Source organism: Falco rusticolus, chromosome 13 (assembly GCF_015220075.1).
Source record: "Falco rusticolus isolate bFalRus1 chromosome 13, bFalRus1.pri, whole genome shotgun sequence".
Taxonomy (NCBI): domain Eukaryota; kingdom Metazoa; phylum Chordata; class Aves; order Falconiformes; family Falconidae; genus Falco; species Falco rusticolus.
Window position 1 is genome coordinate 20,204,511 of NC_051199.1, and position 11,319 is coordinate 20,215,829.

An 11,319-nucleotide genomic window follows, 5' to 3' on the forward strand; every position below is an offset into this window, starting at 1 on the left:
TTCTAAATACAGTGAAGTCCTTCTATTCATCTCAAATCTGCAGCTAATTCCTGAACTCCTTGAAAATTACAACAGAGATTCAGATATTTTAAAGCCAGAAAGGACTTTTACTATTCTGTAGCCTGGTCATCACCATAAAATGGATCATAGAAACCTTCTCTGAAATACCTGCTGGAAAAGCTTTTCTGCTGGTTGAGCTAGATCTATCTAGTTAAAGTTATCTGATCTTAAATTAAAGATCTTAAATGAGGACACATCATGGAAGCTATATTCTGCTCCATAGAACATTTTTGTTATCCGGTTACTGTTCTGTAAACATGTATACTGTGTATGTAAATATAAACTGGGGTCTAGCACTCCTGAGCATTTAAGCAGCCGATTTTCATCTACATTCCCCTTAAAACACTTTTGTGCCCTTTAGGATCTTCTGCCAAATCCACAAACCTGTAAAAAAAAATAATGGAAAAATTTCTGCAAGACGCCTGCTTTGCAAAATAAAATTCCAGGAACTGCTGGAAGTATTCAGATTATTCAGAGGAAGAAAGAGCTGATGCAAAAGATTTAGAAACTGTCTCATTTCCTATTCCAAATGAATTCAGTAGTAAAAGTTGCTATACAACTATATTTAGTGTTGAATGTGATCCGTAGAACTGCTTGAAATTCCATTTTCTGATTTATCATGTTACTGATCTCACAATTTAAATTGGTGTCTGGTGAGATTTGGGCCCAAACAGAATGTGTCCTGTTTACAAGAAAGCTTAATTAGCACTAGCATCTCTACACATTTAACAGGAGGGATCACACTCCTCTTGCATGTACTGCATGTAAGAGTGTCTAAAATTATGTTACATTTTTTGCTGACACTTTCCTCTTTAGCTGCTTTAGCAGACTTTGCAATATCCTACCTGATAAAATTTACTTTGGCCAATATTAATCAGTCAGCTTGATGTCCTAACATTTACTTTTCTCTTTTGTTGTTTGCAATGCCTCTTGGAACTGGGACAAATCTCAGACATGCGCTCATGTGAAGTCTGTGGTATGTACTATATAAATGAGACCCCAGTTCTAGCTACCTAGCTACCATCTGAACAGTTTTCTTAGATCATTATTTCTGAAAGGGATCAGTTTTCCTCGGGTGCCATGAAGGCACTAGTAGCTTTAATATTGCTTGTTCAGCTTCCAGTTCACAAAGCTATACCAGCAGCTCCCCCTGCTCCCTTGGGCTGTGATGACCCAGAATCAGAAGCAGCAGCTGAAGTAGCTGTGAGTTATATTAATGCCCACAGTCATCATGGATACAAGTTTGTCTTAAACAGAATTGAGAATATCCGCGTGCTACCCCAGGTAAGTGAGGATCTTGCAGGCAGAGCACTGTGTTAACCTGGAGATGTTGGGAAAGGACCGACAAGCCCTGCCAAGGGCTGTATCCTCACATGGGGTAAATCAGCATGACTCTGTTGATTTAAATGGGGCAATGCCACCTGGTAGTAGTTGAGAATCCCGGTCACTGGGATGTGTCTCTCAAAGAGCAGAGCAGAGGGGGAGAGAGAAATGGTCAGATATTTTTGTACAATGCTAGAAAGGTCTCGGTTTACAAATGCAGTATGCTTGCTAGGGCAGATCGTTCCAAGTGCTGATTTGTGAGCCCAGCAGCTAATCTGGAGAAAAACTGTGAGGATAATCTTTGTGATGCAGGTAATTATTTATTGGCTAAATGCATATATATCATAACCCCACGCTATTAGTGATTTTGTAGTAGGCATTAATTTTACCTAATATCCCATTGAGCTGACAAGGAAGCTGAATGGAAATAACTGCAGCTCATTTTCACTAAGATCTATTGCCATCATTGTAGGCATCTAGAAAGGCTGTAGAAATGGTCATGAATGCAATGCATGCATCCTTTCAGAATCTGTGATTCTCTCAGAACATTGAAAATGGTCCCAAATATTAACATGAATGAAACTCATGGCTGTTTTCTACTTGTTATGAGAAAGAGGATAACAAAGTCATTTACAAGAGACTAAAACAGACATCAACATGATTAGAAATGTGCCCCCAGTTACTCACATAAAAACACTGGTGACACTGTTTCGCTCATATTTAATACTTTTACACTAAAATAACTTCATTGGTTTAAATGGAATCACTCATGACTCAAACCTCAGAGTCAATCTCAGAGCTAGGGAATCTCACTTTTGCCCTTCCACTCACATGTCTTATGTTTCAAAGGTTCAGGAACAACCATAAAAGACCCTGATACCATAAACAACATGAATATTGGGGCTGAAACTCAGCTGGTGAAATTCAGCATAATTCCAGTGGACTAAATTGGACAGGCCAATGTGCGCCAGTGTTTATTTGGTATCTGGTTATAGAAACACAAAGTTTTTTCACCAACACAGCTGTTGGTTTTTAAAACTACCCAACAAAATAAAATCAAGTTAACTTAAGAGAACTGACCCACTACATACAGGCTGGACCAGTTCCTTAGTTTGAAAAAAGTATCAGTGTGACAATCTTGACTTACTCCAGCTAAAAAACTGAGTCCTGTTTTTTTATGAAGTTAGATAGTAAGTAAGGACTCACTCAATTATTCTAGTGTATACCTGGAGCTACCCAAAGACAGTCCACAACAGAGACCACAATGCAGCCCCAGAGAAGAAATCTGATGTTTTGTGAAGTAATTACTTCAATTCCTGCTTTTTCTTTTCTTCCAGGGGCTGAATAATGACATAATATTTCTTGAACTTGACTTGTTAGAGACCGCATGCCATATTCTCAGCCCTACGCCTCTTCCAAATTGCACAGTAAGGAGCTTCACAGAACATGTGAGTATTTTAAACACTACTAGCTCGGTACAAAGCTGCACGTTCAGTATGTTGATGCCAGAGGCTACACTATCATCAGTTAGATTCCCAAGCAAACGTTCTATCACTGTAACAGCCCACCCAATCACTTGTAGCCTCCTTGTTGATTTAGTTGCCTTTACGTCATGAAGGATTTCACTTCTGGATTTCTTTCATGTGCTGTTATGTGAAGAGGGTAGGTCACTGTCAGCATAACATCCCACACACGGTCCATGAATGCCATGGGGCATGGTTTAGGGGCTTCAGATTCAGCCCTCCATGGCCAGCCCAGATGCACTGCCACATTGCAAACGGCAGACAGGGCAGGCTGTGGATCTGTGTTACCTAGTGAAATTCTGCCAACGCTGGCCACCTAGTCCTAGCCAAGGCTGCAGAAGAGCTATTCTCTTCAGACAGGGCTCTGCCTTCAAAGGAATGCTCAGCTGGAATTTACTGGCCTCAAATATTTTGTTCTTATGCAAGTGTGATCCAGCTGTGACAAACTTTCCCTAACTGAACAGCGGAGGTGTTGTCTGAGTACAGGCAGCTCTGGTTTCTGAGCAGAAAGCAGAGCGAGCGATTCACAATTTAAGCCTGCTCTTTCTAGAATGGGGCCCAATTCACAGAGCTCATGACTAAATTTGAACCATGATCCACCCCTATATTCACCAGGGCTCAGATCCCATTCTCCATCTTGGGGGAGGTAACTCTAACTGTTCCCTCTTCCCAGGGACTCCAGCTTTGCTTCTGACATCTCCTCCCCTGTGCATCATGTTGCATGTCAGCCAGCTCACACAGGCAGCACACTGCTGTTACCATGGCCACTGACCAGCTGAGATTAGTGACAGTGTATCAAACAGCTCAGCAAAAGGTCTTAATTCATAAGTATTCATACTCTTTGCTCTTTCTGAGAGAGGAACCTGAACCAAATGTCCATAATCTGGCTATCCTTGAACCTCCTATACTTTTGAGATCCAGATTTGGATCCAGATTTTGCAGCTTTGGTCTGCCGTTTGAAAAACCACAGATACCACAACATGCCTTGCAGCGCCTTTGCAATCAGCCTGATTTCGCCAGAAACACTCAGCTAGGATCTGTTCTTTTGAATGAAGTAATAGTTGCCCTTTTCAGAAATTCCTATATATCTGAACGATGTAACCCCTTGATTTTTGTCTCTCTCTCTCTCTAGGCAGTTGAGGGTGACTGTGATGTTAAACTGCAGAAGCTGGATGGAAAGTTATCTGTACTTGCCAGTAAATGCCACTCACATGCAGGTAAAGACTTTGTCCTTTAGGTTTGAATCTAGAGGCTGGAGTATTATTATAGCTGTTACAGTTCACTAGCTTTCCTGATTCTAAAATGCTGTGTATAAATACGGCATATAGGATGACAGTTAATGGCTTTTCTAAACCCAGCCATTTTGAAAGTAATTTTTCCCCCTTTTCTGATTGTATTCACCTACAAACCCAGCACTCTCTTTGCTTCTCTTTACTATGACAATTAAGATACTATAAGACTATCTGGGGACCAAGTCCCAGATTTGACCTAGAGATTGCTGGTACTGAGGCTTCTCACTCAGGAGCTTAGCCTCAAGAATTGATTCCATGTTGATCTGAATTTACTGGAGCTTGTTGATCTTCAGAGCCCCTTTGCCAGATGCAGATGATTTACTAAACCCAGAATTTTCAATATTGCCATGGGAAAACAGATCTCTATGCTGCATGCTCTGTACGAGATGTCTTCAGTACTACTTTCAAAACTGGTGAGTGAATGAAGCAACACTCACACAAACACAATTCCAATAAATTAAAATATCTTTATTTTTCCACCATTCCTTGTGTGAGCCGACACATCTTTTCATTGGTGTCATGGATAGATTGCCAGGAAAATAATTGATTAAAATCTGAGTAAGAACATTCAAACTGTGCTACTGAAGTCCATAGCACTTCGGCTTGCGGGAAGACTTGAGTGGCAGAAGTCGCGTGAGGTACTGCCATCTACAGTCTGTGCTGCAAACATTCCTGCCGCTGTAATTTGGGACAGACCATTAAACACTGTTTTGCGTGACTGAATAGGCCTATAATGCCTTTTAAAACAACCTACGATGTGATCAAAACATGATTTGTTTGTTTCCTCCTGCAGACTCAAGTGAAGATGTTCTCCAGCTCTGTCCTGACTGCCCACTGCTGGCAAGTTTGAATAACACTGAGGTATTAACAACTGTTACAGCTGCACTCAGTGACCACAACAGCAAAACTACTGATGCTTACCTCAGACTGCTTGAGATCGGAAGAGCCAAAATCCAGGTAACTGCTAGAACTGTCTGGCCTTCCATGTAAACAGAAAATTTCTTCTGTGGTAACTGTACAGTGCTACCACGTTTGCAAACAGATTTAGCCTCCTCTAATTTGCCCTACTGAATGAATGTTCTTGATTTGCCAAGCGTTTTGTGTCATTTTTGCCACAGGATTCCCTTTCACTTCGGTGGGAAATGCAGAGCTAGAAGCCACATTCGCCTTTTATCTTTTCTCAGCAGCTCTGTCGTTTCACAATGCAAAGTTAGTTAAACAATTTTCCTGTTTTATCAGTATCACCCAGCGCATACTGTCTCTGTTGAGTTTGCTGTGGCTGCCACTAACTGCTCAGCAAAAGAAGCTAAAGATAACGTGGAGGCTTGTCAACTGCTTCCTGACGACCAGTCTGTAAGTATGCCAGCACATCAGTCCTGATCTCACCAGCTCAGAGGCAGAAAAGCAGCATGCTGTGATGCCCTCGCACTTGTGCAGGAATAGAACTTTGTGAGGATGCAAGTGCAAGAGTTGTATATCACCATGATACGCTTTTCAATATATAACTCCTAAAGCTATATCACACCTTTCTCTTCTCTCTGAGGTATCTAGACTGAATCCTGATGTATTTGAATATATTTCAAAAAGATGTAAGGACTGAAGTGACCTTAACACAAAATATTTTTAATCAACAGAATATATATTATTGTTTACTCTTCATAACATGAGCACCTGAGAAAATCAGGCTCTTTGTACTGGACAGTACGCAAATACATAGCAAAAGGGCAGGCTGTTTCACCTTCCTACAATTTAAGTGCTGTCAGTGTGCTTTGTTCTGATATATAGGCTCTTGAGAATTATACTGTATATTTTATCATGCTAAAATTCCCCTTTTGTTTCTGCTGAAACTGAGTCCTAGGCAGTTTTAGTGGGTGGGAACCTTTTACCTAGATACGTATATATTCTTTCCCTCCCTCATATCCAGACATACAAAGGATCTTACTGTAGAAGAATACAGGAGTCTCACTTATTTACTGGTCATGCTACAGACTAAAAAGCAAGCACTTTACTGCTCAGATAAAACATGAGAAGATGTAGTATTTCTAAATGTACTGAAATTAAAAACTGCAATGCAGGTCTTTTCTAGTTTATAACTATTTTCTCTTGACTATGTTCTGCTTTGCTAGAATTTTGGTTTCTGCACAGCAACAATGGTAACACGCCCCTCACAGGACCTCAGAGTGGACTGCCAGCTCTACGGACATCAGGTACCATCTCCAGATATTCCCTCCCTTTCCAGAATATTCTAGCCTACTGGTACTGATAGAACTAATCACCCTGAGTTTACCTTTCTCACTGTAGACTGCATTAGCTATCTGTGACAATCCAAGTTTAACTTTGTATTCTGAAAAACAAGGTAAGGTAGCTCCTGATTATCCTATGGATTTCTGTGCCAGGAATTATGTTACCTCTGCCATCCATGCTTGACACAGTTTGTCCTCCTAATCATCTGGTAGGGCAGAGGGAACCAAACTCCGCTCAGCTAGGGGGATGGGCCAGATAGATGTAATACATAAATGAGCCATTGTGGTAGACTAAATCAGCTGGGGTTTTTTGCTAGTACTCCTTCGATGTGACTGAATTCAGGGAGGCCGACCCTCACTGCTGTAGCAAGAGGAGGGGAACATATATGCACTGGACCTGAGTGATCGTCGGGTATTTTAGCCTCCGTTTGGTCTGAGAAGGGCTAGGTGGTGGCTGCATACTTCCTACGGACCAGAACCCTTGGTAACACAACAGTAATTAGCTGTCTAGGAGATACGTCAAAGAAAGAGTAAGACAGCTGGTCTTGAACCAGCTGCACAGGTGGCCCTGAAAGTTCATGTAGCACACAATTTGGTTAAAAATGTGTTCCTGGGCTCCTATGTATGTGTTCAAATGCAAATCAGACTTCTGTGATGGTCAGGAACATTCTGTACCTTGGCTGGAGGCCTGTATCTGGTTAGGAGCAGGGTACCTAACAAGGTATCAATAACCTGTATGTTATAAGCCCCAGGTCACTGAACACAAACACAAACTGTTTTTCTTTTCCAGCCTGGAGTTACCTACTCTCAAGCAGGTCAAGATACATCAGCAGGACTGGTGCCCAGTGTTGTACAAGGCTTCACAAACCATAACCTCAGGCTTTCCCACAATAACCCTTTTGCATCTGAATCCAGCTCTTCAGAATTTCCTTCTTCCGTGCTCTCAGCAAAATCTGTAGCAAAGAGAGCAGCTGCAAAGGTTGCTCAGCATGACAAAGTACCTCACCCAGTTGGCTTCGCGCCTCCTCTTCCTCCTCCTTGCCCTGGGAAGATTCGCCATTTCAAGATATAGGCTGTGTTGCAGACATGGCAAAACAGCTAACTGAAGGATCAGTGTGCAGCAGCAGCATCAACACACAGACCACAGCATCAAGTGCAAATAGGTGAGAATGCTTGACTCTGAGCCCAAATGAGTTTTACCCTCCAGAGAGCAAAGCCATGGCCAGGATCTTGCAAAGGCCTTCTTCAACATGTAGACGATTACAACATCTAGCAGCTGTTTTCACTACATATAGGGATGCTCTAGTTAAAATGCAGAAAATATTGTTTCAATGAAATTGTTGTAAGAGCTATGCAACAGTTGTAGCTTTGTAATAGAAACACCAACCAAAAGGTTACTTCACAATAAAATGTTCAACAGAAATGCTTTGGTACCTTCTATCTCTACGTATTTTCATTTAGTTGTCAAGTATCTCCTTCACAGCATTATGAGTCATATTCTGGGCTTGTTTGCAAAACCAGTAAGCTCCTGCACTTCTCATCAGATTCACTGGGATGTGTGGGTGCTAAGCACTGCGGAAAATCAGGTCAGTCCTTCCTTTTGATCACACGCCAATAAAACTAAAAAACTGGCAGAAAAAATGTATTTTTCCCTTCCACCTGTAGTGTTTCCTAGCACATACCTAATTTTAATATCCACCAGAAGTACCTCAATACTTTTGGATATGGGCTAAGTGCATCCCTGTCTATGAAAAGAACAAAGAATCAGGACACATTCATTGCTGTGCAGACTGAAAGCATCAATCCTTCCAGCCAAACACATGTGTATTCTCTGTCTTCCAGCAGATACATGGGTACAATCTGATCATGGGGTACTGTATGGCCTGTGTGCATATGAGGGAATACCAATTCAAGGGAACAAAAATATAATACAGAATGTATCTATATAATAGGACCCAGACAGGGATGGCAATTTACCATTGTCCTAGCAGTCAAATCTTCCTTGAATTTCTGACATGTTAGAGGCAAAATCTATTCTAGGTAGAGAAGTAATAAGGGACAGGGGCCAGAAGGATCTTTGCTGCCAGCCAGACTAGAATTCTGCAGGCCCGAGGGAGCAGTCTCAAAGGCAGTCATGAATCTTTAACCAGGAACAGCACTTGCTACAAGATAATTATCATGCAGGCAGCAAAAGCTGCAGAACACATGTCATTTCTGAACTGTTTCAAATAACCTATCCTGTTCTCCTAGTTACAACCTTCCAGTATTCAGTAAGCAACACAAATAACATTTGTTCTTGGTGACAGTGCAACAGGTTGCTATACAGAAAGGTTCTGCTCTGCTGTGTCATTGGGGAAAGGAAAAGCCATAGGCACTTGCACCAATGCTTCAACTGGGTGTGTGGAGGGGAAAGAAAAAGGGAAATCAGCCCAGATTCTATCAGCCATAATCTAACGTGATGGCAACGTACCGCCAACAAGCTCTCCCCATGAAGGCAGCAGCTTTCACATTTCAAGAATATGCTGAGTTCTTGCAGGAAGTGTGTTGCAGGTGATTGTGCCAGCTACTGCCAGTCAATTGCTCAGTGATTTTTTCTGTCTCTGTAAAACAGTGACTCCAGTATGTTCTGCATGCAGCCGTTCATTCAAAAAGTGCTAGCATTAAGCTGTAGAAACGTCTTGTGCTAAGGTAGGTGGTCCTCCCATCCCACTGCATGAGACACGGTACAGGATTTAATTAAATGGCTACTATTATGATCTGTGTTATTATAACACCAGGTACTTGAGACTGAGTTTTTAACTCACCTGAAGAAATCAGTTTTCGTAGCTTTTGTATTTTTTAAACCTAGGAATCACCTTAACTAAATCATACAAATTGTCTTGTATATAATGAAGTCGGTACTAAGTTATAGCAAAGACGGTGTTTTCCAGGATTAGAAAATTCTCTATCTGAGAGCAGAAACAGAATGTTTATAAAAGGGACCCCTGCCTATGCGGATCTCTGAACTCCAGAAATGCTGCATTTTTTTGTTGCCTTTCCCAGGCACACAAACTGAAGATATGTAGCAGAACATCTGTAGCCTCCACACCTCACAGATGTTCTCCTACACCTGGCATAACTACTCCATTGTTTCCTGAAACAGGGAGGGGAAAAAAAAAAAAAAAAAAAAAAAGCAGCAGAATTGCTCTGTGCATTGCAGGTAGTAGCTGCATCTGATCTTCTTTCTCCTTAACACTTGCCCTTTTAAGGACACATTTTGCCCCCTTAAGGATACATTTTCCACCACTGCTTTGAAGCACTCACTTTGTCTCACCCCAGTATGGCCTTGTATTCATGCACCTGGACCCTAGGAAGAGATTTAGTATTCAGTAATAGGTTCTCTGGGCAGTGAGTGCTATGAAATGGCAATACATAAAATACAAATGCCTCCTTCCCTGAAATGCAGCTTGAATAGTTTTGTCACGTCCACATCAGCGGCCGACAATGTTTTTCAGTTTTTTCAAATCCTGTTTTGCTAAAGCATGTGTATCTCATGTGCTGCTTTAGCTGGACATGCTCAGATTTCCCAGCTGTGTCCATGTTTTGAGGTCAGCTACTTCAACAGAGAATTTTTTTCCTTTCTAGTGGGAGAAAGAGTACAAAGAACAGTCAGGGATATAACAATTCCCCATTATAAGAGGCACCAACACAGCCAGTACAAACTGGCACCCATCTCCATAGAAATGCCATGTACTTTAAGGATAAAGAAAATGAGTTATTATCCTCCAGCCACAGGGGAAGGTTCCCCAGGCACAAGGAACAATGTGAGTGAGTCTGCATTGCTGCTTCTGCTGTTCCTGTACTATGGCTACAGCAATGTTTCTCAACATTCATCCCTTGCACCCCCTCCCTCCGGGATACAGCCCATACATTATCCCTCACCCTGAGTTTGCAAAGCAACTGGCAATAGGAGGGGGCTCAGTCTAGCAGCCATGTGCCCCTTCTGTCCTGCTGCCCGAGTTTTCCACTTCTGCCACCAACCAAAGTCTTCCCAGAAGAGTTTCAGCCCCAGTGCTGTTTCTGGTCTTCCTGGCTGTATGTATAATCCCACCCAGCTTTCCATGGATATTCGCCGGGACAGGTTCTGCTGTCTCCCACAGGAACATGCTTTGAGCACTGCTGGGCTAACGAGCGAAGATTCTTCATACCAGCAGTTAGAAAATGTGACAACATATAAAATTTTAACCCCCCTAAACTTTACAGTAGTATTAAATAGAGACATTTATAGCCTTCACTTGCACTTTTCCTTCCTCACTCAATATAGGGCAACCCTCAAACCTAGATACTTGGTGTCATCCAGCAGACAGCTGTGATCACAGAGACTCCCATGACAGAAAATGAGGACCAGGAAAATGGTTACCCATCTTCTGGTATCCTTCAAGTTGAAATATTGCAGAATTACCCTTTAGCAGAAAACCAATGACTTTCACTGGGATACTCCCCAAGTAATGGTGGTTGTCACTTCTCCAGATCCTCAAGATAACAGCTAGTTGTACAGCTATTCTCTTCTGTTTTCAGCATGGAGTTCTGACAGGTTAGCCATGAGGCACACCTCTGTCATTTCATACTTAAGTTTCTCCAGGCAGAATTTTCCATGACTCTTTTTAATCTGTACTCAGCAAATCACTCGAGAATCAATATTGACCACAGTACAGCCTCTTAGCTGGCAAATCAACCTCCAAATTCAGCAGTGAGGGAATAAGTCAAAGCTACAAATAAACCTGCACAGCTTAGTGTGTGCTCTGTAACAGTATGGGGGGAGTGGCTGAGTCAGTGAATGGCTACCCCAACCCCAAGTTACAGTCTCCAGTCACATCAGGATTGTATTATTGGTTGTTG

At 42.0% G+C, this 11,319-nt stretch overlaps 1 protein-coding gene across 1 annotated transcript; it reads left to right on the forward strand.

The window, feature by feature from the left end:
• Positions 1 to 1,061: 1,061 nt before the first annotated feature.
• On the forward strand, positions 1,062 to 7,864 carry AHSG (alpha 2-HS glycoprotein). Its single transcript, XM_037406985.1, has 7 exons — positions 1,062 to 1,344; positions 2,721 to 2,831; positions 4,039 to 4,123; positions 4,992 to 5,155; positions 5,438 to 5,551; positions 6,325 to 6,405; positions 7,232 to 7,864. The coding sequence occupies exons 1-7, from the start codon at positions 1,141 to 1,143 to the stop codon at positions 7,511 to 7,513; spliced, it is 1,041 nt and encodes a 346-aa protein (XP_037262882.1). The 5' UTR covers positions 1,062 to 1,140; the 3' UTR covers positions 7,514 to 7,864.
• The last annotated feature ends 3,455 nt before the right edge of the window (positions 7,865 to 11,319 follow it).

Coding starts and splice junctions, on each gene's coding strand:
- AHSG (XM_037406985.1), top strand. CDS start 1,141: ATGAAGGCACTAGTAGCTTTAATATTGCTTGTTCAGCTTCCAGTTCAC. Junction 2,832..4,038: donor TAAGGAGCTTCACAGAACAT/GTGAGTATTTTA, acceptor CTCTCTCTCTAG/GCAGTTGAGGGTGACTGTGA. Junction 6,406..7,231: donor GCCAGCTCTACGGACATCAG/GTACCATCTCCA, acceptor TTTCTTTTCCAG/CCTGGAGTTACCTACTCTCA.